The sequence below is a fragment of the Bos indicus genome, chromosome 9 (assembly GCF_029378745.1).
Source record: "Bos indicus isolate NIAB-ARS_2022 breed Sahiwal x Tharparkar chromosome 9, NIAB-ARS_B.indTharparkar_mat_pri_1.0, whole genome shotgun sequence".
Taxonomy (NCBI): Eukaryota; Metazoa; Chordata; class Mammalia; order Artiodactyla; family Bovidae; genus Bos; species Bos indicus.
The window spans coordinates 11,688,143-11,715,948 of NC_091768.1; the positions used below are offsets into that span (position 1 = coordinate 11,688,143).

Here is a 27,806-nt window from a genome sequence, read left to right on the forward strand (position 1 = left end):
TTAATACTTGTATATTGTTAATGGCCTTACACTGATACAAAAATATCTTGGAAAAAAGAAGTTAAATAGTTTAATACAATATAATTCCCAAACCCCAGGGTTCTAAGGCCACAGTGGATAATGGACGAAGCTGAGGTCATATTAAATATTTATTCAGAATAATTTGTGAGTGTGTCAGGAGTGGGTGTTCTCACAAGTCACTTTCTGATCATCTAGTAAATGGCCATATATTTAGCTAATTTGAGCATAGAGATATGAATCTCTGTATAGGGTTATATATGTGTATATGAATTATATATTCACATATATAATATATTTTGGCTTTTTTGTTGCTAGCTTGAACCATTTTTAATTTCCAAAGCAATCCATCTTTTTTGTTTTATTAACTTTGCCCATGATATTCACCATATTATTTTATTCTCAGGAGATGTTTCCATTCCTTTCATTCAGTAAACTCTTTCAGATGTGTTTGTAAAGCATATTACTGATTTGTAAAATATGTGTCATTTTGATTTTCTAGAATTGAAATAAAATATTGCCTTTAACATTTTTTATTTCCAAAACCTGCTGTTTTGGTGGTAAAAATATTGTGGCGATTTTAGCCACAATATTATTCTGATTGTTGTCATGTTAAAGTGTTTTGGTATTAAATATATAAAAACTTGTTTTTACTGAAGTTTTTGTGTGTGTGTGTGTGTGTGTGTGTGTGTGTGTGTGGTGTTTGACATTCATGCACATTAGAAATTGCCTTAATGGTAACTCTTGTCCATTTCCACACCAAAAGGTTTTTTGACACCACTGAGATAAAGTGTGGTTATGATTGCCTCAGGCAGGGTGGTTTAGCTAATGGGATTTTCACCATGCCCTGTTTTTTTTAGTGACATTCCAAGGATTCCTGAGAGCTCCCATCCACCACTGGAGTCCAGTGAGTATAAAATTTAAGGTCTTTTTCAGTTATTTGATATAAATGAGTTGTCAACCATGGGAAATCCAAAGAAGATCTGCTTTTTTTTCTCTTTCTATTCTTTGTGTATGGGGGGTGGGGATGTGAAGTAAAAGTGAAGTCACTCAGTTGTGTCTGGCTCTTTGCGACCTCTCCTCCATCCATGGGATTTTCCTGTCAAGAGTACTGGAATAGCTTGCCATTTCCTTCTCCAGGGGACCTTCCTGACCCAGGGATTGAACCCTGGTCTCCTGCATTGTAGGCAGACTCTTTACCATCTGAACCACCAGGGGATGTGAATATGTCTAGCAAAAGTTCAAAAGTCTTTCTTGGCAGTAGCCTTCTGCATCTTAGCATTTAAGATGCACAGGGCAAAATTAATGAAACAGTAACAGTTCTATTTGTCTATTTGTTGTTGTTTAGTTTCTAAGTTATGTCTCTTTTGCGACCCTATGGATTATAGTCCTCCAGGCTCTTCTATCCATGAGATTCCTCAGTTTTCTCTGTATTTCACAGAACACTAGAGTGGATCAGCATGTCTTTCTCCAGGGGATCTTCCAGACCCAGAGATCTAAACTGTCTCTCCTGCTTAGCAGGCAGGGAAGAGGAAATGGCATCCCACTCTAATATTCTTGCCTGGGAAATCCCATGGGCAGAAGAGACTGGCAGGCTACAGTCCATGGGGTCACAAAGAGTTGAACATGACTTAGCAACTAAACACAACAACAATTCTAGTTGCCTTACATAAACATGTGTTTTGATGCTGGATTATTCTGTTTCATTGGAAACTGACTTCATGGCATGAGCAGTCTAGTGAAGGAAAACAGGCACAGAAGCAAATGATTTTAATTCAGTGTAACAGTGTGGAATATGACCATGAAAGTGATGCGTGGGGTAGAGGGAGATTTCAGTGCAAATAAAGGGGTTGAGGCTAGAGGGTTAAGTTATCTACAGGGACATTAAAGGGACTCCAAATGAAAGATGATAATGTGGGTAATGAAGTTTTCAAGGACAGTGTGGAAGTGACTTAAATATTTACTTTGCAATGTATTGGCATTAAATTGATAATACTAGGGCTTTATCACCAAGCGTTATTATGTAACCTAGCTTATTGGAATAGAAAATACAAGGTGATTTTAGGATAAAACAAGTGATGGTTATAAGAAGGAAATTTACGGGTGGGATAAACAAGGAAGTAGGGATCAGATGAATTATTCAAATGTATAGCATCGTGTTCCACATTCCCGCTAGACATGAGCCCATGGTTGGTTTTGAGTTTTCTAATATGAAGGGAGAAATGGGACCAACTGGATAATTTACAATGTTGATGTTGTATTTAAAAAAAAAAAAAAAAAAGTCTATAATATTAGAAAGGTACTGTTAGAAGCAACGATGTCTGAGAACTAAGAAGAAAATTATCCTAAGAATACTTCATCAAGGAGACACAGTTAACAAAGAATTTTATAGCACTGTATCTTATATTTAAAAGTCTTTGGAAGGTGCAGAATGACACTGTGTGATTTAATTTAACCATATTGATAATTTGCATGTATGGAAAAAAGTGTGGATGATGTACTCTTGGGAAAAGGTTCATACGTACTGTTTTCTCAATAAAACTAAGTCTTGATGGCTGTGGGTTCAAGGTTATACTTGCTGGGGATATAGCATTCTGCAGACGCTCATCCTGCTGGTTGTGGACACTTTATCAGTGACCCAGGAAAAGTGGACTTTCATTTGAAAGGGGGGAGAAGACCCTCTCTGCGGTGCTGTGTGGGAAGCCACTGTCCCTCCTCCACAGGTGAATCACTGGACAGCATCCTCAGACAGTCAGGAGACAGATCTGTAAAATCACAACCGAAAGAGGTGGAAATCTTGTTTTAAAAGAGTGGTGAATACTATCTTAGTTAGACGCAGCTCATAAATTATATGATACGTGCATTCATTTTAATTTCAGTGAGGGCAGTTCGTCATAGATGATCCTAAGATAATTAACATAATGGGTACCATCTTTCTTATCGTTAAAGCATGAAGCCTTTAGCTCTGGATAAGGCTGTACAAGAACCTACATTGGACAATATCCTCTAGAAACTTAGAAAGTCAATGCTAACAGAGTGAAGCAAACAAATCCAATATGTGTTTGTATCACTTTGCTACTACTGCTGCTAAGTCGCTTCAGTCGTGTCCGACTCTGTGTGACCCCATAGATGGCAGCCCACCAGGCTCCCCTGTCCCTGGGATTCTCCAGGCAAGAACACTGGAGTGTGTTGCCATTTCCCTCTCCAATGCATGAAAGTGAAAAGTGAAAGGGAAGTCACTCAGTCGTGTCCGACTCTTCACTACCCCATGGACTGCAGCCCATCAGGCTCCTCCGTCCATGGGATTTTCCAGGCAAGAGTACTGGAGTGGGGTGCCATCGTTAAATTCCCTTAAAATAGACAATCCAAGAACACGTGAGAATAACTTTCTAGGACCTCCCCACTGCAAGTGGTTTCTGCTCTTATGGGTGGCACTGAATTATGATTATATACCAATAACATATGCACTTAACATTTCATGAAAAATATGTATTCTTCACATATAGGTTATAATTATGTTGTTAAAAAATACTTAATTTCCCCCCTCATTTTAGGTTCTAGTTCCTTTGAGTCTCAGAAGATGGAAAGGCCTTCCATTTCTGTAATTTCTCCCACAAGCCCTGGAGCTCTCAAAGATGCCCCACAAGTATTACCAGGACAACTTTCTGTATGTATCTGCAGTGCATGTTGCTGACCATTAATGTCCGCTCCCTGCTCTGCTTCTGTCTTTAAAGTGTGTGGCTTTGCTTGAAAACTGTGATATAGTCAGAATCATTTAACATCATCATCTACTTCATCAATTTTTCATTCACTTATTAGATTGTTCCTTTACTCACATATTTATTTGAACATATCTATGGAGTGCCTACAATATGCCAGATGTGCCGAACATTAAGTGATACCTTAAGAAAATAAACTATCAATTATTTTTGTGTGTGTTGGATGAAAGTTTCTAAGGTAAGTAGTTTAGATATAATAAAAGCAAAGAGTTGTGTTCTGTTTACTTAACAACCTCATTGTCCTGGATCTTGGAAAACTTAAATTTAACATATTTTTTAACTTCTTAAGACATTTGATGAAACTCTCCGTTACTGATCTTAGTGTGAAAAAGCTACAGTTTTCTTCACTACTGTTTTATATGTGATCTGGGAAAAGCTGAAGTCAAGAAGCATGTCTAATACAGGATATTTGTGTTAATAGCTGATAGAAAATCCTGCTTCACACAGTTCTCTAGTAGCTGGTCTTCTGCTACGTCGGTAATGTGTGCATTTCTATAGTCTATTTTTGGCTGTTCTCCTCTTAGTTTTAATTAAATAAAAAAGGTAACTGTAAAATTGTTGCTGTTTTTAAAACCTTTCCTGGTTTTAGCTTCTGTTTTTAGTAGGTTGAAGACCTCTGTCTAGTCCCTGTGCCACTGTTTCAGTGTGTGTGAGAATCTCTCAGAAACATCACCTATATTTTAAGAGGGATAAAAATCCATCTCAGATTAATGAAAAACACACCTCTGGAATTAATTGAGAACAGAGATATGAATTGGTACAGATCTGGATTTGAATTCTTAATCTGTCCCTTACCTTACTGCTGCTGCTGCTGCCAAGTCGCTTCAGTCGTGTCCGACTCTGTGCAACCCCATAGATGGCAGCCCACTAGGCTCCCCTGTCCCTGGGATTCTCCAGACAAGAACACTGGAGTGGGTTGCCATTTCCTTCTCCAATGCATGAAAGTGAAAAGTGAAAGTGAAGTCGCTCAGGCATGTCTGACTCTTAGCGACTCCATGGACTGTAGCCCACCAGGCTCCTCCATGCATGGGATTTTCCAGGCAAGAGTACTGGAGTGGGGTGCCATTGCCTTCTCCTTACTACTCCCTTGTTAAATTAGCTTATTTTGTTACAATGACTCTTAAATGTATTACAATAAGTACCTATTAAACAACTTATCTTGATAGTTCTTATTTAACCATAAACCCAAAGCTAACTTCTAAATTAAAAAAAGAAAAAGAATTAAAGCTAACATTGTCTCCTGCCAGTACAGATACTGCCCTGACTGTATCCACAGTTTTGCCAGTAATATTTCAGTATGTGCTCTTTTCTTGGTTTTCTTTATTCATGCTATCATGAATCTTAGTTAAAGAAATATCGCTTGATCTTCATTTGGTTTGAAGGCATCATATATGCAGGATACCTTCCTTTTTGCTTTTCTTCTCTCATGAAAATTAACCTGTAATAGGTTAGTTGAAAATTAAATGAGGAACGCAGCAGTACCTGGTATAAAGAGGCCTAAAGTAAATGTGTTTCCTGACCTCTTCCAAGTTATTTCAGTGTACTGTTTTTATTTATTTATTTATTTATTTATTTCAGTGTACTGTTTTTAGCATCAGACGTTTTGTTTCAGCCACAAGTGGCGCTGCAGAATGCCTTTAGCCATGCTGTAAATCATTAAGATACTTATAATCACCAAACAGTTGCATTCAGCATTTAAAAACAAGAAAAATTATTTCAATATTTCCCTCTTCCCTTATTATTTTTCTAAAATTTTTACTATTATTTTTATTTCATCACACAGTATAAGAGAGTATATATCAACACTGCAGGCCTGCCTGTTGTAAGTCATGTTTAAAATGCGTGAAGAGGAAAGTCAAGTTCTAAAGTGGTTATGCTCTCATGTCGGTATTCTTTGCTGAAAAGTATCTATGATTCAGCTGTATTTTGCAACTTGAAATGTCCTTCAAAAATAATTTTAGTACTTTTTTTGAAATTTTAATACCTTGTGATTTTTATAAATGCTAATTTCTGTGTCCCTTGCGCTTAGGTGAAGCTGTGGTATGACAAGGTGGGCCACCAACTGATTGTCAATGTTCTGCAAGCAACAGACCTACCCCCTAGAGTAGATGGGCGTCCCAGGAATCCCTATGTAAAAATGTATTTTCTTCCAGATAGAAGGTATGAAATTTTTTTAAATATTTTTTAAATAAAATCTTTACTTATAGAAAAATCTTTATTTATAGAAAAAGTAGAATTTCTTCTCCTGGGATATAGTTTCATTTAGTTTTTAAAGTTTTATTGAAGTATAATTGATATACCAAAATTTCCACATAATTATTTATATTTTGATGAGTTTGCATATATGTGTACACCTTGATATAATTTTAAAATATAATAGGTAATCCTCTATGGGGGGATAAGCTATATATTGTCCCTAAAAAATTCCCTCAAGCCTTATATTTCTTTAAAATAACCTGTCAATTAAAAATTTTTTCATTACCTTGTTTCTATATCTGTTGGTCTTTGAGAGCTACATCATTTAGCTTGTACCCTTGTGTGTGCGTGTCTATAATCATAACAACTGCTTATATCATAGTTAAAACTAGAATTGTAATAAACTCAGCTGTCTTTTCAGACTTTTATATAACAGGTATAAATTACAAATGGTAAAAATATTCCAAGATCAGTATTGCATGTAGCTACAGTAGGTGGCAGCATATACTTGCGTTTGCTTTTTCATTTACAAAGCATACTTACTTTTCAGTGATAAAAGTAAAAGGAGAACCAAAACGGTAAAGAAAGTCCTCGAACCAAAGTGGAATCAGACTTTTGTCTATTCGCACGTGCATCGTAGAGACTTTAGAGAACGGATGTTGGAAATAACCGTGTGGGACCAGCCCAGGGTGCAGGAAGAGGAGAGTGAGTTCCTTGGAGAGGTGAGTATATGGTCAAGACCCGAGTGAGGTGCTTCGTGCAGCTTCTGCAGTGTGCATTATTCCTTATGCCTTTCCTTGATCTAACCCGAGGGCTGTCCTTTCAGATCCTCATAGAGTTGGAAACAGCGCTTCTAGACGATGAGCCACATTGGTATAAACTTCAGACTCACGACGAATCTTCACTACCTCTGCCTCAGCCATCGCCCTTCATGCCGCGGCGACACACCCACGGCGAAAGCGCCAGCAAGAAGCTGCAAAGTAGGTGGACGCTCTGCTCAGTTGCCAGGAGCAATTGTGTTGTTAGGTCTGAGTTTCATATTGACGTTCAGGGTATTTTTTCAAATGTTCATTAGAGATTATTGAAAAATTAGTCATCTATATAAAGAAGCCTGGCAAGACCGTTTTCTCCTTTTCCCAGTGAAAGTAATACATACAATATAGTGGAGTCATTCCAGAGGTGAAAGTTTAGAACCTGTGAATTATAATCCTTTGTGCTGATGGAGTTGTTCATTGGCTGACCGATGGGGCAGTTATTGCCTTAATTGATGGGTTGCTGTGTAGAATATCTTAATAACCATATAATTCCTGGATATTTTAGTATTATTTATAAGAAACATTTTCTCAAAAACATTATATAATCTGTTTGCTTTTACTCTTCTGATGATTGGAGGGGGGAAAAAAAGTACTTTTTTGCATTTATTTATTAATTTTTGATTTATGACTAAATCTCTTATTGGACAAATGAAACTTAGAAGCCTCATTTTGGTAACCTGGAATCAATGTTCAAATAATTGTTCAAATGTTCATATAATTAAATGTCATGTTAGTGCTTCTCTGATGAATTATTTCCTCAGATTAAATCTTTAATGCAGTGTAATGGCTAATTTTGAAGGCTAAACACACATATTTATAAAGGGACCTGATACCCTTTCAGTGACATGAGTTCCACAGAGTCCCAGCCGAGAAAGGTCTCTCTGAACCTTTCCACTCAGCCCCATCCTGCCTGCACTGTGCAGGAGGGTGTATACATGGGTAGAAAACAGTATACACTTTGCTGTAGACCTTAATTAAAGAATAATTTGAAAAGTCAAAATGCTATTCTATGAAATCTTCTTTCTTATGTGTGTCTTCAGTGCTTATAAGGATGCTGAGAACATGGTGTCCTTGGAGAACAAGTACTTGAAAATCAACTGCACATGAACTTCGCAGAATATATATGTACAAGAAAATCACTTTTTTGCACCCTGAGACATTGAAGTCAATATGCTTCATTCACTAAAAATAAAGTATTTAGTAGTAATGTAATTAGCATTTAAAGAGAAAACTGTGACCATGCCCTCCACATTTCCTGACCCGAGCAGACGCAGAGGTATCTGTTTGCCTTCCTGTCGTGCAGGGTCCCAGCGAATCAGTGACAGTGACATGTCAGACTATGAGGTTGATGATGCGATTGGAGTGGTCCCTCCAGGTGCGTGGGGGGAGCGGGGTGGCGTCACGGTGCTTCTGTGCTTGCTGTCCTGTGGGTTTCCTGACTTCCCTGGGTCCCACGCTACAGATCTATAGCACAGAGAAGTCTGAATGATATTATTCCATGGTGACTTGTGTTCCAAATTATTGAGAAAGTGTGAAATGGACTAGTAACTATTCGTTAACATCCCCCTTAAATTAAATTAGATAGGTTCTCCTTTAGAAGCATGGCTCGTGAGGTTAAAACTGTCAACTCAAAATGTTCGGAGCAGAAGTGAAAATATGAATTCTGAAAAGATATAGTTAATTTTAAATAAAAATCCCACTCTCCTATGTTTTATATTGTATCTCTGTGACTTTCCTTCCCGTGTTTCTGGAAATAAGGTAGCCGTCCATGGAATATACCGAAAAATGTGCATGGCAGGGTTTAAATTGCATGTGGCATGGCTTAACTTCAATGCTTTTGTGATGTGCTGATTATACATAGAATGATTATACCTAGAATGTGTATGTACGTTTTACAAAAGGAAATGCTTTAGAAAAGTTTGCTATTTAAGTCAATGTCTTTTGTCACTGTATAAATTAGTAAAATCTCTGTGATATTTTGCAGTTCAAGTCTGTTTCTCACCTGACTCTAGTCAGAAAGTGAGTAAAACCAATTAGTAAAGACTTATTTTCTTGGCACTAACCCTTTTCCTTTTATTTGCTAATGAAAAGTAGGGAGATATTCAAATGAGAAAAAAATTAAGAGAACATGTTAGGATATTAAGAACATTTTCTTAGGATGATATTGACATATGCCCCCTTAATTTGCATAATCTTCAGACAGGGATGCACCTAATTTGAAGGCAGTGATTTTGGTAAATGTCAATAGACAGATGCCACACTAGTGACTGAGTTTACAATTTAAAGATTTTTTACGCCTTCATTAAAACTGGGAGAATATTATGGAGAGTTCCTTTAAATTAGGTTTCATTTGCTCCCTGTAATTCAGAGAAAATGTAGTCTTTGATTGCTGTATGAAGTGTCAGATATCCTTAACAACAATAAATCTGGCTCTGTATATCTATATACTTAGATTACCCCTTGATATCAGACCATCAGGGAGAGTTTTAAATAATAGTGGATAATTGTGGATTACAGTTCATGTTTTGCTTTCTGAGTTTGTTGGTTTCTAAAAGGATCAGAATAATTAGACACACTCACTCTACATGGAAACTTCCACACAAAATTCAATAGAATATTTTTTATGAAATTGAAAGGGGGAAGGTAAATTATACCCCTTGGCATATTTAATAGAACTCAGATGATTCCTGATAGGAATGGGGTCTTGTTATCAAATCTTTCTAACAAAAATTTTGCCTTCCAATTACCTTAATGCTGTGATTTCCAACTTATCTAAATAGAATTTGCTTCTGTGGGTGGTTCTCATATTTGATTCACCTAAAACTTCATACTTTTAGGATGAGGCAGGATAGCAAATGAAGGGCTAATATAATAAATATTACATGTATATTTAGTTGATCTCTTTCTAGGCTTAATATTACAATTTCTGAACAAGGAAACTCTACATGAAATTAAAAATACATGAATTGCTGTTGTTTTTGTTATGAAAGTATATGAAATTATAAATTAATAGCACTTATGTTTATAATTATTTGGTTGTTTACTGATGTTTTTGTGGTTGTTTAGTCACTAAGTCACGTCCAACTCTTTTGCGACCTCATGGACTGTAGCCTGCCAGGCTCCTATGTCCATGGGATTCTCCAGGCAAGAATACTGGAGTGGGTTACCATTTCCTTTTCCAGGGGGTCTTCCCGACTCAGGGATCGAACCTGAGTCTCCTGCATGGACAGGCAGGTTCTTTACCACTGCACCACTATGTAATTATTACTTTTTTGCATGAATACTAAATGAAAATGATTTTGCACCACTACTGTTTACATTTCAAACATTCCCGCCATTCCCTATCTCCAAAACAAGAACACCAAAAGCTACCAAGTTTACTGTTGTCTTCACAGTATAGTGCTTCTGGACTTGTTAATGTCAACAAGCATTCTTAATTTACAAACTTTCAGAGTAATGGTACAAATTTAGCTTTCTCCTTGGAATGGAAAACTTGCTTGGAAGTTATTTCAGTTTTTTTTTTTTTTTTTTTTTCCTTTCAAGTCCATCTTGTAGCACCAGCTGCTAGATGTTTTTAGAGAGTGATAAAATGGCTGAATTTCTTTGGTGTCAGTATTGTCAAATCAGCCTTTATGAAATATCTGAAGACCTTCCTTATATGCTAAGTGAGGTCAAAAGATTATACAATCACAACAGATACACTGTTGGGGAATTTTAGTCTGCCTTTAAAAATGATGTCACATGGCCTTTAAAAATGATGTGGGAGTTATCACGTAAATAGATGAGCATTAGTCAGGCTGCCCAGTTAAATTTAATGTTTTCATAGGTTGTGTACATTTTATGTAGTTGTAAATATAGTTATTTTTCCTTTGGCCACATAATTTTTAATTTTCTTGCAACAATAGTAATAATGACCCTTTTGAAAAATACTTAACCTATTACTATGTAATTGAGATTGCTGTTTAACTAAATCAGAGATTGTAAAAACCTTTTTGTTTCATGGGAGCATGACTGTTAAAATTTAATTTGAACTATTAATTTAATTACTTTAGCTTAATAGCACATTTGTGGAATAATTTCATATGTCCAGGGTAGATTTTATTATTATTTCTTTAGGAGGTTTAATTTGTTCTGTGTTATTTCCATAGTCATCTCCACCCATACCATATTTTCATTTGAAAATTGCAGTATTATCTGTGGTTCACAAAATTCACAATCAGTATTTGTAATAGTGAAGACCTGCTACTCTTCTTTAATCATTAAAATTGGTATGATATTGATTTTATTTTCTTATTATCGAAGCCATCTGAAACCCAAATAACATATAGTGTCATTTGGATGAAAAAATCAAAAAACACAATTTAAAAAGGCACTACATTTCTAAGCGTTGACTTGTATATGAATAACAGTTCACTGGCAAGTCCTCGATTTGTATTGCTGAAAAAAAAAAAAATCACTAATTCTTTCTTTAAATTATGCCAGTATCCCAACTCATCATGATTTTTGAGGCATCATCTGTCATATTCATGTCAGTATCTCCATGGTAACCTTTGAGTCGAGCCAAACTCTGCTTGGTCCTCATGCATGTGTATGTTACACTCCATACCTGTACTTGGTAGTTTTGAAGATAAGCCTGATAATACTGATTGCATGGCACTTATCTCCATAGGTCAGTGGCTGCTTTGGGTATAATTTGACATCGCCACATTAGCATTGACATTATAGAAGAATATTGACTTGTTCTTCGTGTGTACTCTCACCAGTAGGTTATAGGTCTAGCACTCGAGAAAGCAAACCTTCAACATTAACCGTGCCAGAGCAGCAGAGAACAACTCATCACCGCTCACGGTCGGTGTCTCCTCATCGCGGCGATGATCAGGGGAGGCCACGGTCACGTTTACCAAATGTGCCATTACAGAGGTAGGCTTTGAGAAGGGCTTTGCATCCTTGACGGGACATTTTTTACGTTATGTGCATGCGTGCTCAGTCCTGTTGACTCGTGGAGGCCCCATGGACTGTACCCCGCCAGGCTCCTCTGCCCATGGGATTTCCCAGGCAAGAAGATGGGAGTGAGTTGCCATTTCCTCATCCCTACAGGGGATCTTCCTGACCTAGGGATTCGAACCCGCATCTCCTGCACGTCCTACATTGGCAGGCAGATTCTTTACCAGTGAACCACCGGGGAAGCCCTGACAGCACATTTTTGTTATCATAACATGCAAACTTATAGGAGACTCTAAGGGCAATGAAAGAACGGTTTGGTCAATCAGTTATTTTTCAGAACCCTGTGTGGGCAAAATGCCATCTTATTCGTAACCCAACCTGTGCAACATTCTGTTCTCTAATCTCAACACATCTCCCAGGGCGTGGAAGAAGTTAATGTCACAAGCACAGTTTTTTAAGAACTGTCTTATATTCTCTTTGCTTTTTTTTTTTTTCTCTCCTGTTGGGAGAAATTGTAGGATAATAAATTAGCTTGGACAGAGAAGTGGCAGAGAAAATAAGGTTAAAAGGCAGAATGTATTTTTAAGAAATTTGGTGCTGTCTCTTTGAAGCACTGTAAATGTTTGGAAAAGCATATAAACCATAAAGAATGTCCTTCTGTATTTCACCTAACCCTGAAATGCAGTTCTGAAATTTTATTTAAGTATGCAGATGAAAACTATGGTCCTTTTTTGATAGTAGTTCAAAAAGAGATTGGGGAAATACAGCACAGGCAAAGCAACAACAGACAATAAATACCTTTAAAACAGGTGTTTGGGGATATGGCCAGAGGTTTATAAGCCATGTCAGTTGTTTGCCAATTACTATCAGTTCGTTCCTGTCAGTCTCTCAGACTGCTTGGGAAAAATGTTGTATTTTGAGACATATAATTTTTTGTAATCATTTTAGGAGTTTAGATGAAATTCATCCAACAAGAAGATCACGTTCTCCAACCAGACACCGTGATGTCTCCCGAAGCCCAATTGATCAGAGAATCAGAGATGTGGACAGTCAGTGTTTATCAGAACAAGACAGGTATTTTTTCACATTATGATCTCAACATGATACATTTTCTTTGCCATGTTTTCATATATGATAGATATCTTAGCAGAGCACAAAAGACAGTAAAAGAATTCCATCTTTCAAAACTGAACTTCTCCCAAGGAATGCCTTTTGAGATATTCTAATAGAAATGCACCTCTAGGAAATATTTGACTAATAGTATATTGTCATAAAATGTGCACTATTTTACAAAATCAGAATTTATGTTTAGCCAGTTTTAAATATACAGTTTGTTGTTGACTTACATAACTAAATTACAGAAGGGAGACTATATAAGCTACTTTTAAATATTTTATTTTTTGTGTATTTCAGTCTTAGGAATATTATTTGTATAATTGCGAAATTATGTTTTTTCTGTAATAAAAAAGTACAGGTCATCTGAAAGACTGTTACTTTCACAGTATCTGTGAGAACTTCAATAGTAATATTTTTTTAGTACACCTACTTTTCATAAAATGTAGTAACCTAAAATGTCTATAAAGTACAAAATGTTGAAATGGACTCTTTCTTCTATGGATGTGTATGTAAACTTAGTTCTGCATTTATTTATGAACAAGGTACTTCCTGTTACTTACAGTTACTGAAAATCAGCGTTCTGGTTCCATCGTTCTGTATTTCCAAGGACCTGCTCCTCTGGCCAACCCTCTTCGTGTAGGATGTGCTTGACCACTAGCTCAGGGTTTGATTTAGTTGTTAGAGTCCCCAGCTGGTTGGATAATGTCTTCTGGGTTTTTGAAGTGGAGCGGTTTTTAGGGAGGGGTAGGAAGGGAGTGTGGTACTCGGTGGCCAGTTTTTTGCTGTGCAATCAAGGACACAGAACTCACAGATAGCCCTTTAGCTCCATAATTGTCACCCTGCCGTAGAGGGAGTGGGGCCAAGACCTTCAGGATGGGGTGATGGAACTTACTGGGACTTAACACTGCTCTCCAGAGTAGGGTTCCAGGCTACTCAGGCTGGAGTGATGTCAGCTGAGGGTCCCTTTGTTGCCAGTCACCAGGGCCACCATAAATTTATGTGAACGAGGGGATAAAAAAGGACTTCTAGACCAGGGCGTTCAATAGAATGAAATTAATTTGAGTATAGAAAAAGTATCAATTTTAAGATAAACATTCCTAATCAAATATTTTCCTAGTCAGAAAATGAAAAACAGAAAATGAGATGTTGCATTTTAGTGGCTGTAAAAGCTGAGAAATCCATTGTGCTTTGAGTTGCTAAAAAGAAATGAAAGGATCTAGAGTTCCCATTAGAAGTGGAAAAGCCAGATTTTATAGGGCTTTTAAAAGCTATTAAAATAACCAAATGTCTGGAATTGGAAATAGATTTCTGGGTCTTACATGGGAAGGGATCCATTAAGTTTTTTCTTGATACTCTATAAAATCATTTTGAAGTAGAATAGCAAATCAGCAACAGCTAGGACTTTGACCATAATGTTTGCACTTTATTGTTTAAATTTTTAAAAATACTGTCATGTTTATTTTTGTTTGAACTCTCAAGCAAATATGCTAGTGCAGACAATCTGGTTTCTTCCCTTTTCCTGTTGTCATCGGCATACCATTGGCAAAACCCATGTCATCTAATGCCTCATGACCTATCTGTTTCACTCACCACCCATCCTGTCTGTGCAGTGAGCTTCTCATGCTTCCCAGAGCAAAACGAGGACGAAGTGCAGAATGCCTACACACCACCAGGTAACTACAGGAATTTGGTGAAGTAACTGTGTGTGATGACTCTTTCCATTCTACTCTGCTTCCATCTCCCCCTCAGCGGTATGATTACAAATACGTAAAATCAATTTAGCCAGTATTCAGTTGGTTTTGTCATATATGGAGGTTGTGGAAAAGGTTCCAATATATTTGAATTCTAATCCAGGAAGACTGCTTTTCTGTTTGTACATTCGAAATCCAGAGGCTAGTGAGCCTCTCTGCAGAACTGTTTACACATTGCCAAAACCAAGGAACCGATTTCTGCAATTAAAATTCCATAACCTCGCTGTGAGGGGTCCCCAGGCCTGCCACATACACCCATCGAGGCACAAAAATCTGATCAGCTGTGCGTGGCAGTGTTACTGTTTACATCATTGTAAGTTAGCTTTGTTTTAGCCTTTTTTTTTTTAATTTTTGTGTGTTTCATATTCTATTGTTTTCTTTGTTTGATTTTAATAAAATCTTGACCGTTTTCATTTTTAATAGCTGAGCTTCAGTTCCTATCTTGATAAAGAGTGAGGATATTTGACATGTAAACTTCCAAGCCCTCCAGTCCTTCATGCTGCCACCAGTTCAGAAGTGCTCCACTACAAACATTCTCATGAAAGCACATAAGGGTATGAAGGCTTTTTAAAGATGAGACCAAAAGGGGCATAATACCATCCTCGAAATTGGAACCTAGAGCTTTATTTTCATCTTATTACATCTCTTAGATCTCATATCTCAGATAAACCATCTTACAGATTACTTACAGGATAATCTGTGCATATTTATTGTCAGTGTGGGTAATAGTATGTCAGTATGTCAGTAATAGAAAGGAAAGAAGTAGTAATTCAGTAAAACAAACAAACCAACACACAGATAAACTCAAATATTGTGGCAGTAAAGAGTAGGTAGGAAAGAGAATGAAAGAGCTGTACTGGAAATCCTCCCCTGCACAGGCAGGTTTATTGCGTCTTTGAAGACATGGGCTTCTGCTGAGGTGGTGAACATGGTCACTGCCATGACCATGACAAGCACATATGCTTACCACAAATACGTGCTTAACACAAGTAAGCCCTAACGTTTTACATGTATAAAACATGCCTCGAAATAAAAATGGCTCTCTGTGCAGTGCCACAGTGAAAAGTGAGGAATGTCAGTTCTGCTTCCAAACTGGATAAATCATGTAAAATCATAACTATTAGAAAAATCAACTCAGATTCTTCATAATGCTGAAGTCTCAAGCTTTAGTATTAGTTGTCTTGACAAACAGTTTAATAGGAATGATTTCTTTACTGATTCAGAAAGTTTTCTCATATTCCTGTTGACATGACTCCAACCATAAAACAAAAGCAAAAAACAGCCTTCATGTTTATTAGGCACCAAAGTGTGGGTATTTTTAATACTCTTACACCAATAATATACATAGAATTACTAAATATGTGGTTTTTCTTTCCCTTATATTTCATTTCTCAAGGTAAAATGTCATAATATGCTCAATAAAATAAAGTAGTAGTTTCATCATTTTATAAAATTTTATCATCAAGATACAGCCTGTCATATTCACATAGGACTTTAAAGAATAAAACCTGTGGATTTACTACTTTTCAGTAAACAAGGAAAATAGCATTCATTGACTACGAAGAACTGTGCTAATTAATTAATGTATTTTTTCTCATCATCCTGACAAAGTTCTATCACATTAATATTATTATCTTCATTTCCCAGTTGAGGAAAGAGGCTAAGAAAGTTTTATTTGATATGTAATTTAGCAAGGATTCAAAATCAGTTCTATTTGAAGTTTTCCACTAAATTAGGTTTTTTTCCCCCAAAAAAAACATTTGACAAGGAGTTAGTTTTGCACAAAGTTCAAACAATTTAAGAGTTTGCAAGTCAAACATATTTTGAAAACTTTACAAATTAAAATCAGTGCCTAGATTTTACATGCAAACCATACCAAACTTGTGTGCTACAGATATCTGTCCCATATCGTTTAATTCATCCCCTGCTATGATTGTCATATCAAATAATCTTTTCATAGAGCATGTCCTGAGAAAGTCATGTGGTACAGAAAATGCGTTGGCTTCCTTACTGTGTCCTAGATCCTTTGTACCTGTTATTTCATTTAATGCTCACAGACAGCGTCCCCATCAAAGACTATTTCTCCCGTGATACAGATGTAGAAAAAGGCTGGATGATTTGACTTGAATCACCCAGGTTCACAGTCAGTAAATGGCAAAGTCAATGTGGACCTTCATTCTGTAAACTGTGTGCAATTTTTCATTGTTTCCATTCTCTTCTGACCCCAATTACAGTGTACTCCTCCCCAAATCATTTTTGAACCAATTGCTTAGAAAAAGTATTTGGCAATCTATTTCGTAAGATAGTTGCCTTAGGTTTAGGAGTTGAGAAGAAGATTCTACTGTTTGTGAGATAAGCTGAATCATTTGCTTCAGTTTAAGTGTCCTTGACTGGTGCTTGAAGGTGGTACTTTAATACATTTTAAACCAATGTTTTAAGAGATTTCCCGATTCAACCATTAGTATAAACATGAATAAACTGGGAGGAGGGGGTGTTTGATATTTAATATGTCCTAAGCAAATGTTTAATCCATTATCAATTTATCAAACTTTAATGTAAGCCAAATGGACAATATATTTTCATAATTGATAGTTAAATTTGTAGAAATATTATTAAATTTAAATGATCAAAAAAATTAATTGACTGGGACTCATTTGTCCTATAGACAGCCAGAAGCCCTCATAGGTTTTAAGTGAATTCAGATGATATTGGGCCTTGTTCCTGCCATTTGTTCTGCCAAATCAGAATTAATATTCTGATTGCAGCTAATATCCATCTCACCCAGTTTCCAGTGATTGTTACCTGTTGCTGGGTTTGTATCCAAAAGCTAATAAGTGGAAAGGACTTGCCCCTGCTTTGTCATCTCCTAATCTTCCCCGCTTTACTGCCTGGTCAGTACCATGACCAGCCTTTTCCCTGAAACACTGGTTAGCATTTTCCTTCTTATTAGAATATTAACTTTTAGTCATATTAATTCCCAAGTTTCATGAATTATTTTGTTAGTGCTTTTTAACTATGAGTTGTTATTTCCAAAGAAGTAGGTATAATATTAAATCAGGAGTTAAATAGTAAGTTTCATGCCTGATACTGGATAGAGTATAGGTTACAGATCTTTTTCAAATTAAGGCTTTTGAACTATAATTTAGAGTATCTTAATTATGCACACAGACGACTGTAATTCCATGCTTAATAGTTCTATTCCTACCTTCAAATAATCAAGGTGGTCCTTCTGAGAAAAACAAAAGATTCATCTTTTTAGCTTTCTAGGCCTCTTATTTCGTATTCTAATAAAACTCACTTCATATATATTTTTCTGTTTTCTGCGTGTCTCCATTGCCACGTTCCAGACATCTTGTTAGGCACTATAAAACATTACCGCCTAAGATGCCCTTATTAGAGACCTGTTCTCACTGGGATATTTACAGGTAAGAGTCCTAACAGTGAGTCTCAGTTATAAACTAATCCCTAATCCCCAGCCTACTAAAAATAGCAAATGTACAGTCTAATAAAACACTAGCATTTCCTCTTAAAATTAATTATACACAGAGAAACACTAATGATTTCTAAAAATAACTTTAAGGGAGGGAAGGGGGAGGATAAACTGGGAGACTGGGACTGACAAATAAAACACTATATATACACAGTACTGTATTTAAAAATAGACAACTAATAAGGACCTACTGTGTAGCACAGAGAGCTCTACTCAATACTGTCAACACTCAATACCTATATGGGAAAAGAATCTAATAAAGAGTAAATACACATATATATATACTGATTCACTTTGCTGTACAGCAGAGACAACTCAACAGTGTAGAAAAACTAATAAAAATCAATTGAAAGTAAAAATAAGATCATTTTAATTATAAAATTTATGCTAGACTACTTCTCTAAATGAAATCTACATACTCAAATGTCAGATTTCTAGTCATTGTCATCTTTTTTCTTTTTTTTTTTTTTTTGCTATGTTACTTGTTGATTTGAATTATGAGAATTAATTTATTTTATTTTATTTTTGGATAATTTTACTTTGTGGAGCTCAATTCTGCCTGCACGTACCAAAACCCAAACCCTTCACCATGAATGTTTTCACTCGAGAGCACTGAGGTTTACTGATGAGATTCTGGTTGGGTAAGGACGTTTGGACGTCATACCTTCCACCTCCCCTGTCTAGTGTTTGATCCAGAGTAGCTGAGTTGTAAAATTTTCCTCCTCTGCTGTCCTTCATTTTGTTTTGGTGTGGCATCTGTCCTTGGTAACGGAGTGTTAGGCATTTCGTTTCAGTGCTTTCTGTATCCAGTTTTTTTCATGAGTAGGTGTGACTTAGTCTTATTTATTTCCGTCTGAGACCCTTTTAAAAATTATGCAAAGCAATTCGAGCATAATATTTGTTTAGTGTCACTTTCTAAACAAAACTGTGCATGGCCGTCCTGTCGGTGCTCAGCCCTTAGAACGCGGCGCAGCGATTCTGCACTCTGTGTACAGGGGCAGGCCTGGATGGGTTCCTCGCTAACCGGTCTTCCTCTCTCTGTTTTCTCTGTCCTCCTCCTCCACCCTGGACGCAATGCACTGGCACTAGTGACCTGCAGCCCTCCCTTGACAGGGCGAGGAGTGCTAGTACCAACTGCTTGAGACCAGATGCTAGTTTGCATTCACCAGAACGAGAAAGGTATACAGTAAGACTTTCTTACTCTCCTATCATTTTGTACAGTCACCTTTTTCCCATCACTGTGTTTCGTGTCACGGAGCTTCACAGGTTGCTCATCCATGTTCACCCGCCGACTGTCTGCCTCTCCCCTCCCTCCCGTCCAAGTCCATGCAGAGACATATGTGTACGTGGGGGAGCCCGAGGGCACACATACACATATTTCCGTGCGTGTCGTTGCGAATGGCGTGATGTGATTTGTAACTGCTTCTGGCTGCTGCTTTTCCCTTTTGTTGCCTTTCTGTGGTTTTCTTTACGTCTACTCAGGGAGCCTTCAGTACGCTGATATGGTTATGGGGACAGGGAGTTATTTGAAGGAGAAAATCACGTGGTAGATCTGCTGATAAATAGTTCTGTAGGTTCAACAACAATCTTCTGTAAGCTCAAAAACAAGAGTCTTATTTAGATAGAGTACTTCCTTTGTGCATCTACATTCACTCATTAAATCAACTTTCTCTTTGATATAGATCATGTTGTTATTAAGTTATGTTTTGACAACAAAATGTGGTATGTTTATCATGGATTTCCTGATGCTTTACAAAAATAAATGCACATTATATACACACATACATAATTTTGCTTAATGCTTTTAACTGATCAATGAATAAGTCTGATTTTAATTTAAAGGTATTCAGTGATCACATGTTAACCTGTCGCCTATGTGAGCAGCTAATTTTTCAGTGGAATTTTCTATTCCAGTAAACTTGGTTATACTTGATAGTGTTCATTATAAATGTTATCTCTCTTCAATTGGAAGTCATTCACTGGAGATAAGATACTACCTCATCACGAATCCTGAATAAAAATGTTTCATTCTGTTAATGTAACCCACTTTTCCTCTTCTTTTGAGGCTATTTAAAGCTTTGCTCTAGCAATCTTTATAGTTTGATTCTATTCATTTGTTTATGAAACATTTATTTCTAGAATTGACTAATAGGTTCAGGTAGACATATTCAATTTCAAATATTCATTTTCAATGTCTTCATAAGATTATTCTAAAAAAAATCTGCTTTTGAATTTTGTATTATTTTGTATTGGCAAAATTTATGTTAGAAAACAATGGAATCTAACTTATGTTTTGTATTTTTTTTACATTTATAAGAGAGATTTTAGTTGAAATGACTATGGGCTCTTCTAAAAGCACAATTGAAATTGTTTCACTGTTCGCATTTGTTTTATATTCCCCTCCCCCAATTACAAGAGTAACAAGAAAAATATTTTATATTATTCACTTACTGTTATTTCCTTATATGTTTAGAGTTGGTGTTAAATCAAGGGTAGAATGAGTCAGTGGAAACTTCTGATGACAAAACACCACCCAAACATCTTAAATATCATCTGTATTAGTTCTAATTTAGAAGATTTGAGTCACAAGCATAATTTAAAATTTTCTGCTTGCCATCTTAAAGATGTAAAATTAGTACTTTAGTATGTATGTGAACTGTTATCATTTTAACATATAATCAATTAAAAACTGCTAGTGAGACATTCGGCTTTCCCTTTTTCACAGTGCTCTGTGGCCACTGCATTGGACAGTGACATGTCATTCTTTTGTTGAATCCTGTCTAGCACGTGTTCTCTTGTTGCTCTGAAGCTATAGAATTCACAAACCCTTGTGCTGCTGAATTTAATCTCTCGGATAATACCCTTAGAACAGGCCAACCTGTAGGCAGATAATCCAGCCACAGTTATTTTACAGGCCATAGTTAAGTCTGAGTACACTCACTTGTGATATTTAATTTTGATGGAAGAAGATAAAAGATGCATGAAACTCATGTTCACTCTATGTGTTGAAAAAAAGAGAGAAGTTTCCCATTAAAATGAAAAAGGGGCGAGAATTCAAGAATCAGTATTACTAATGATCTTTAATTTATTGGGGTCAGTTTCTTGTCAAGAAGAAACTAAAATGAGAAGAGTTTTCATCAGGAAGTTTGCAGACATTATAGATGCATTTTGGTGTGGAAGATGCTGCTCATGCATGCTCAGACCCCTGAACAGCTTCAAGACAGGACAGAACAGGGCCAGCAGTGGGGGCTTTGTGCTTTTTGGAAGATGCACTTGTCCATCCACAGATGGGACGTGAAAACACTGGGGAGGCTTCCCGGGTTTCCAGATTACTTAGCTCTTGTGATGGAGCAGAGAGCTGGTTAATGCCTGATACGTACGTAGTAGGCACAATGTTAGAGAAAAGTTGTTAGAAATATAATTTCATTTTCTTGAGATAGCACCACATTTCCATAGCTTTATCACCTCTTGAGGTGAAGCAGTTTGCTGATTCTCAACCATCTCGATGACCATTTCTATGGTGTTCTACCTACTTAGGAGGCTTTCTGAAGTTTCCTCACTAAGCTTGGGAGCAAAGGAAGTTCTGTGTTAGTACAAAGCATGAACTTCTTAAAGCTGAGTCAACACTCACTGTCACACATCCCTAACGATTCCAAGATACAGGAGCAGCAGGTACAATTAGCATGTTCTTCTCCTGAACTACCCCCAGACTGTCAGAATGACCTTGTATTCCTTAGGAGAATGGTTTGGCCCAGGTTAAGAAATAAATTTCCATATAAGCCAATGGAAATCCTGTTTTCAAAGGAGGTCATTTCCATATTTGAGCACCTCTGTTATGTATTCTGAGGATTACATAACTAGAAAAAATACATATTACCCTTAGCCCCATACAGTCATGGCTCATAAGTCAAGAAATTTGAGGTTCATTTACAATGAAAGATAACCCGAAAGACTGGTTATACCCAACTGAAAATGTCTAATAGAAATGGCTTGCTTTCATCTCTTCTCTAGCAAATACCACTGCATGTTTACAAGGAGATCCAGTCAAAGTCACTGTACTTTCCTTTCTCTGTGTCAAGGTCAGCTTGAGGTCATCACTTCCCCCTTGTACCTGATTTCAAAGGAGTGAGTTACATGTCTGCTCCTAGCCTTTCCTTTCCCAGATTTTCAAACAGAATGTCGCTTATGTATCTGGAAACACTGATTTTTAGAGCCACTGGAGAATGAATCCTTTTCTTGGATGTTTTATCTTCTTCTTAGACCTTTTGAAGAAACCGTAGCCTTGCTAAAGTCCATCAGAGAGTAGTCTATACTTGCCACCTCTTTTTTGTACCTTCCAGAAAGTTCTGCAGTCCCGCCACTTTGCTAAAACCCTGCCATGGGTTACCTTGGCCTCTACCGGCACAGCAGCATTTTACAACATCTTACAGTCACTGCTGCCTCTAGAATCTTTCCTTTCTCAAGCACACTCTACAAATTCCCTAACACCTCCGTGTCAAGTCAGTCTCCTTTACAGGCTTCTTTTCCCCCGGTCTCCCTCTCACCTTTCCTCTGTTGCTCACCCATCCCATCTCTGAAATTCAATGTCTATCAAAAGTTTTCACACTAATACATATGAGGACCACAGTCCACTGGAGCTGGTCAGGCCAGACCTTCCCCTGAAAATGCCTAAGTTCCTCAGTGATTGGCAGACCCTGCAGGCATCAAATTCACTGTCTCCCCTCACACCCCTTGACAGCAAAATGCTTTGTTTTCTGACATGTCCCCGTGCTTTGACAAATTTGACATGTAACCATCCACATAATCTGGAAATACGTCTCCTGCTCCTTTGTCTCATTGAGTAAAACAGAAAGTCCTATCAATTCTCCTTCAAGAATCTTCAAAACAGATTACACCAAAGTCCTCCTCCACTTCCAGTGTCATTCTTGCCCCCTAAATTTCTCATAAGCTCTACTAATCATTCTGTTAGTTTTCGTATGAAGTTGTCTTTCCGTTACAATTAAAATACTCTTTTCTTTTTGTTTTTATCCTCATTTTTCAAAAAGGGGGTCAAATAACCATATCTCCTGTAGAACTTCTCCTAACCTCCCTCCCACTTCCCTTTCTCTGCCAAGCAGAGTTATCGATGCTGTTTTCTGGATTCACATAGTATTGCATACTTTCTGTTTCACTTAGGCAAGTATTTTTTTCCTTTTACTGGATTTTCCTCCTGGAGGGCAGGGATCGTATCCGGTTTGTGCTTGCTGTTTGTTGCAATAGCATTATTATTATTATTTTTACTTAGTAAATGCTCAGTTTGGGGATTTGAGGGCACTTAAAAAACACTCCCTATTTTCTGCTCCGAAGTCTGTGTCCAGTTGTGAACTAGACCCAGGAACTGCAAGGTGGGAGATGTAGTCATCACCATAGATACAGTGAGCAAGTTCAGGAGCCAGACTTCAGGCCGTAAGCTTCCTGATGGCTCAGCAAGAGGCTGCTGTTTTGCAGTCAGACTGATTTGGAAAGAGGAAATCAGAGAGGGCTAAGTAATCTGTGCCTGATTCTTTACCACAAAGTCTTCCCTACTCCCTCCTTGTGGTGGACAGACACCCAAGGCAGGACTTGAAAGAATTTCCCTCCATGTGAAAACACGAGGCCTAAGATAAAGAAGTTCCTGCCTAAAACTTAGCAACTGTTAACTTGAATTGAAATAGATAAACCTTATTCCAAAATGTAAGTACCTATATTAATTTTAATTTTAAATAGTATTGGGGAAAATGTTTTAAAGAACTCCATGAATAATGGGAATAGACCATAAAAATAAATGTAATCAATTCTCTCCTTTGGTCAGGTTTGGTTTCTAATATTACAGAACTTCACAGATACTTTTTATGTGTGCTGCTTATGGAATGAAGGATTTGCATTTCTAAAAACTTTCTCTTTCGGGTAATTAAAGGAGCCCTGCCAAGAGTTGTGCACCACTGAAAGCTGTGTACACATGCAAGCATAAATACTAGTTACACATTTAAATACACATGCATTTGGCTTAAGGTATATCCATGGTAGGGAAAAGCCCCAAGATAAGAACCATTTGATTGCTTGCTGAGGACAGTCAGTTCTAAGTCCTTGTATTGCCTCACCACTATCGATTTCTCAGTTTAGTTTCTCATTTCTTACTAGTATTACCCCCAAACCTCAAATCTTATCCTCTTTATTATCTACTTAAATATTTGCAAATATTTATTCATTATTTATTCTGTGCTGTGCATAGTTGATATCACTGCCAAAACAAAGCCAAACAAAACTTTGTAGACCCTTATTTAGGGACCTCCTCTGCAGCCTGTTCCTTCAGTCCCACAGCCATCAGAGGGACCTTTGCCCCCTGTTCTGAGGCCAGTGAAAAGGATGAGCTCTCAGTAAACAGACTTCCTGAATTAATGAGTTTAAAGTATCTGAGATTAAAGCATTATTAACGTAACTTGCAGGCAAGATGATTTGGAAGGAGAAATAAAGAAGCAGCTGTTGTAGTTCAGATTTGCAATGAATGCCCCCAGCGTAGCATGCCTTTTTCACTTCTAGCATGAAAATGCATGTGGAAGGTGTTTCATTCAGTAATAACGAATAAAGATTCAAACTTTGATCCTCTTCATCTGTTTGACAGTAGGAACAGAGAAAGAAGTTGCACACATTTTAAAAACATATAAAACATTAGTATATGTAATGCTCATAAATATATGTTATTAAAACTTAGGTAATCTCTGATCTTTGGGGGAAAAAATAGGTATAAGTTGATCTTGCTCTTATCATATCCAAGATACAAGGGAAAAGCAAACCTTGCTTTTACTGGGACTACATATCAGCATATTCAGAAGGACTTTGAGTGTACAGATATAAATGTATGATGCTAAATGTTTCTTCAGAATTTCCCTTTTAATAGCTTGCATTCACTGTGGCTTGCTTCTAAATGTACGTCTCTCTTCTTCATGGCTTTCCTTGCATGTTTCATAATTATAGCATTTTCTTTAATTTTTGCACTTAAATAAACACAAGGACTGGAATTTTGCCTCAGGAAGCAAGGTTATTCATAATCCTGTTGAGTGAATACTATTTATTCCTTCACAACTGTTCAAAGAAAATCATAATGACTCTATATGTGTATTTTCAAAGAACACCTTAAGCTTTCTCATGACTGAGTACAATTTCATGTAGAAAACACTATAGCTGTAATTCTCTTTAAAAACTTTAGAAATATTTTTCTTTATTGTGTCTGCAGAGCAAAAGTCAGTGAAAAGATATTTTTTCAAGCATTCCAACTGAATTGACCAGCTATTTAAATCATTTAAAATAATTAACTCACTTGAATGCAACTTTATTTTTGCCTTCACAAACGTGTAACACATTACAGAGGACATGCCACACAATTTTGTCTTGTGCCCAAATTCTGCTACTGAGTATCTCTACTTGCTGTACCGATTGCGCACAGCCCTCCTTGAATCCATCCAAAGCTGAGAGATGATGAACAGGTTTCCTGGGGGCTCTCAGAGATGAGAGCCTGCTGACCAAGGCTACCCTGGTCATGTCTGTAGCCCTCTGCTGCTTTTGTGCAGATTGATAAATCCAGGAAGCCAAGCTATTAACGGCAAGGAAAGATGGCTTTTAAAAGATATTACGACTGATCTTCTTTGGATTGTTATAAAATCTTATGGTTAGATGAGCCTTAAACATCATTCAGTGATTCTTTGTTACATATGAGGAAGCCAGTATGCAGAGAAATTATCCTGCTTGCAATGTGCATATCTAATACATTAAAATTTCCAAAATAGGGCTGTTTAGTCCCTTACTGCCTCTTTTCAGTATTTGCCCAGATTTTTGTAATTTGTAGTTACACAGACTTAATATCAAGATAGCTTAACAAAAAAATGAACCAAGTTTTGAAAGTTCATTTGATTGTTAATCATAAAAAATTAGTATTCTTCTAAATGCTGAAATAAGAAAACAACTATGTAGCTCACTGATAGATCCTTTTGCAAGTTAAGATTAGCAGACTATTTTAAAGGTAATGCTATTTTACTGTGGCATTTATCTGCATTTCCCACTTCTATACATCAGTGGATTTTGTTCACAATATTTTAATTTCAATTATTAACCCTCAGTTTTCGCCAAGGAAACTTATGTAGATGTCACTAGTAGCATTTCTGTGAGTTATTTCTTCGTGTCATTGTTTCTACACTAGAGAGTACATTTATTTCTTCTGCCTTGTATCAAATGTACATACCTCATCTTTGCCACTTTAATCCAGTAATTTCAAGACCTTGTATCAAGTAAGCATTGGCAGCTTCTTAAATCTATTTTGTTCAACATCTGCTAGATTCTTAACCATGCATACTTATAAAGTTTTATATACATATATGTAAAATTATATGTACATACATATACATATATATATCTCATACATATATAGAGATATGTGTCTATAGATAGGCAAACACACACAACCACATTGAAAAGAAAAAAAAAATACACTTACTATATTTTAGACATCTTCCCAAATGAGTTTCCCTATTCACATATAAGGCTACCAGTTTTCTTTCCTTACAGCATTATCATTTATCTTTCCAAGGCTTGTAAAACTGAAGAATACATTATGAAGCAAAAAGTCTACACTTTGCCTTTCTGGGGTGCTTTTCCAGTCCTCTTGTTCCATATATTCTTTTACTTTAGGAGTTACTAAATGTCCTGTTTTTTCCTGTCTTGTTCATTGGGCAAACAGGGGTAGATGGTCCCCCTCCCTAGATAGGAGACGACCTCCTAGCCCCAGGATTCAAATCCAGCATGCATCTCCGGAGAATGACAGGTACTTCCTCCTCCCAGACAAGTGGCTTCCAGAGGCTGCCAGGCCATCAGGTGGAGGGTAGCCAGACGCGTGTGGTTACTGCGCCTTTCTTTCAGGGGGGCAGAGCCCAAGAGGTGGAGATTCCAAAACTGAATGCGTCCACCTCTGATGAAGCACCTCAGAATATTTTCTGAAATGAAAGTTGTATGCACAGGGCGTGGTTCCAAGAAAGAATGTTGGGTCCAGTGGGAGAATTTTCTTTTAATGAGCATTTATTTCAGGGTTTCAATTTTCTAGAAACATATTTAACTATTGCTTTTGTTTACACTTTACTAAAATTCTCAGGTGCTTTAAGATATTTTAAAGACTATCACAGAGCCTATTCTTTTTGTGGTCCTGATTGATGGTTTGATCTTCACCATCTTGTTTTGTCAATGATGAAGTTTAGGCTTTTAGATATATTCCCTGATTTAAAGTAGAATACCTGGTTCTTACCTGTTTTATGAATATTGTGTTTTTAAGCCAAATATTGTCAAGGGCTAGGGTCAGTCATCAAGGTAGGTTTTTGAAAATAACATCAGTGCTTTGAACCCACTCCGTGCTGTGATGTCGTAAGTGCCGAAGTGTGTTTTTCCCTTGCTTTGTTTTCCTTCTGGGCTGTATTAAGAGTTGGCCCCGTTCTCCTATTTTGTGATAGTTGTTATACATAGCGCATATCTTCTCCCAACTGGCCATGAAAGGCTTCGGGCGTTTTGGTTGTTTTGCTTCGGGTGAAGCAGAAATTCAGTCAACACACGGGTAACATTTATTAAGCAGATAAGCAGATGGAGTATCTCAGATATGGAGTCATGCCAGCACACAGGTTTTTATTAATTTATCTTTTAG

General features: G+C 37.0%; 1 protein-coding gene across 37 annotated transcripts in view; it reads left to right on the forward strand.

Moving 5' to 3' along the window:
• RIMS1 (regulating synaptic membrane exocytosis 1) overlaps positions 1-27,806 on the forward strand; it is a 606,383-nt gene that overhangs the window by 433,309 nt on the left and 145,268 nt on the right. For 8 of the 37 annotated variants that reach the window (XM_070795691.1, XM_070795693.1, XM_070795713.1 and 5 more), the window contains 11 exons: positions 879-925; positions 3,573-3,685; positions 5,827-5,957; positions 6,544-6,715; positions 6,820-6,973; positions 8,112-8,183; positions 11,572-11,728; positions 12,701-12,826; positions 14,479-14,541; positions 19,199-19,288; positions 26,859-26,942. In XM_070795691.1, coding sequence (XP_070651792.1) covers positions 879-925; positions 3,573-3,685; positions 5,827-5,957; positions 6,544-6,715; positions 6,820-6,973; positions 8,112-8,183; positions 11,572-11,728; positions 12,701-12,826; positions 14,479-14,541; positions 19,199-19,288; positions 26,859-26,942 — 1,209 coding nt within the window. The remainder of the gene's footprint in view (positions 1-878; positions 926-3,572; positions 3,686-5,826; positions 5,958-6,543; positions 6,716-6,819; positions 6,974-8,111; positions 8,184-11,571; positions 11,729-12,700; positions 12,827-14,478; positions 14,542-19,198; positions 19,289-26,858; positions 26,943-27,806) is intronic. The other 29 variants (XM_070795698.1, XM_070795716.1, XM_070795703.1 and 26 more) reach the window with 6 other exon arrangements.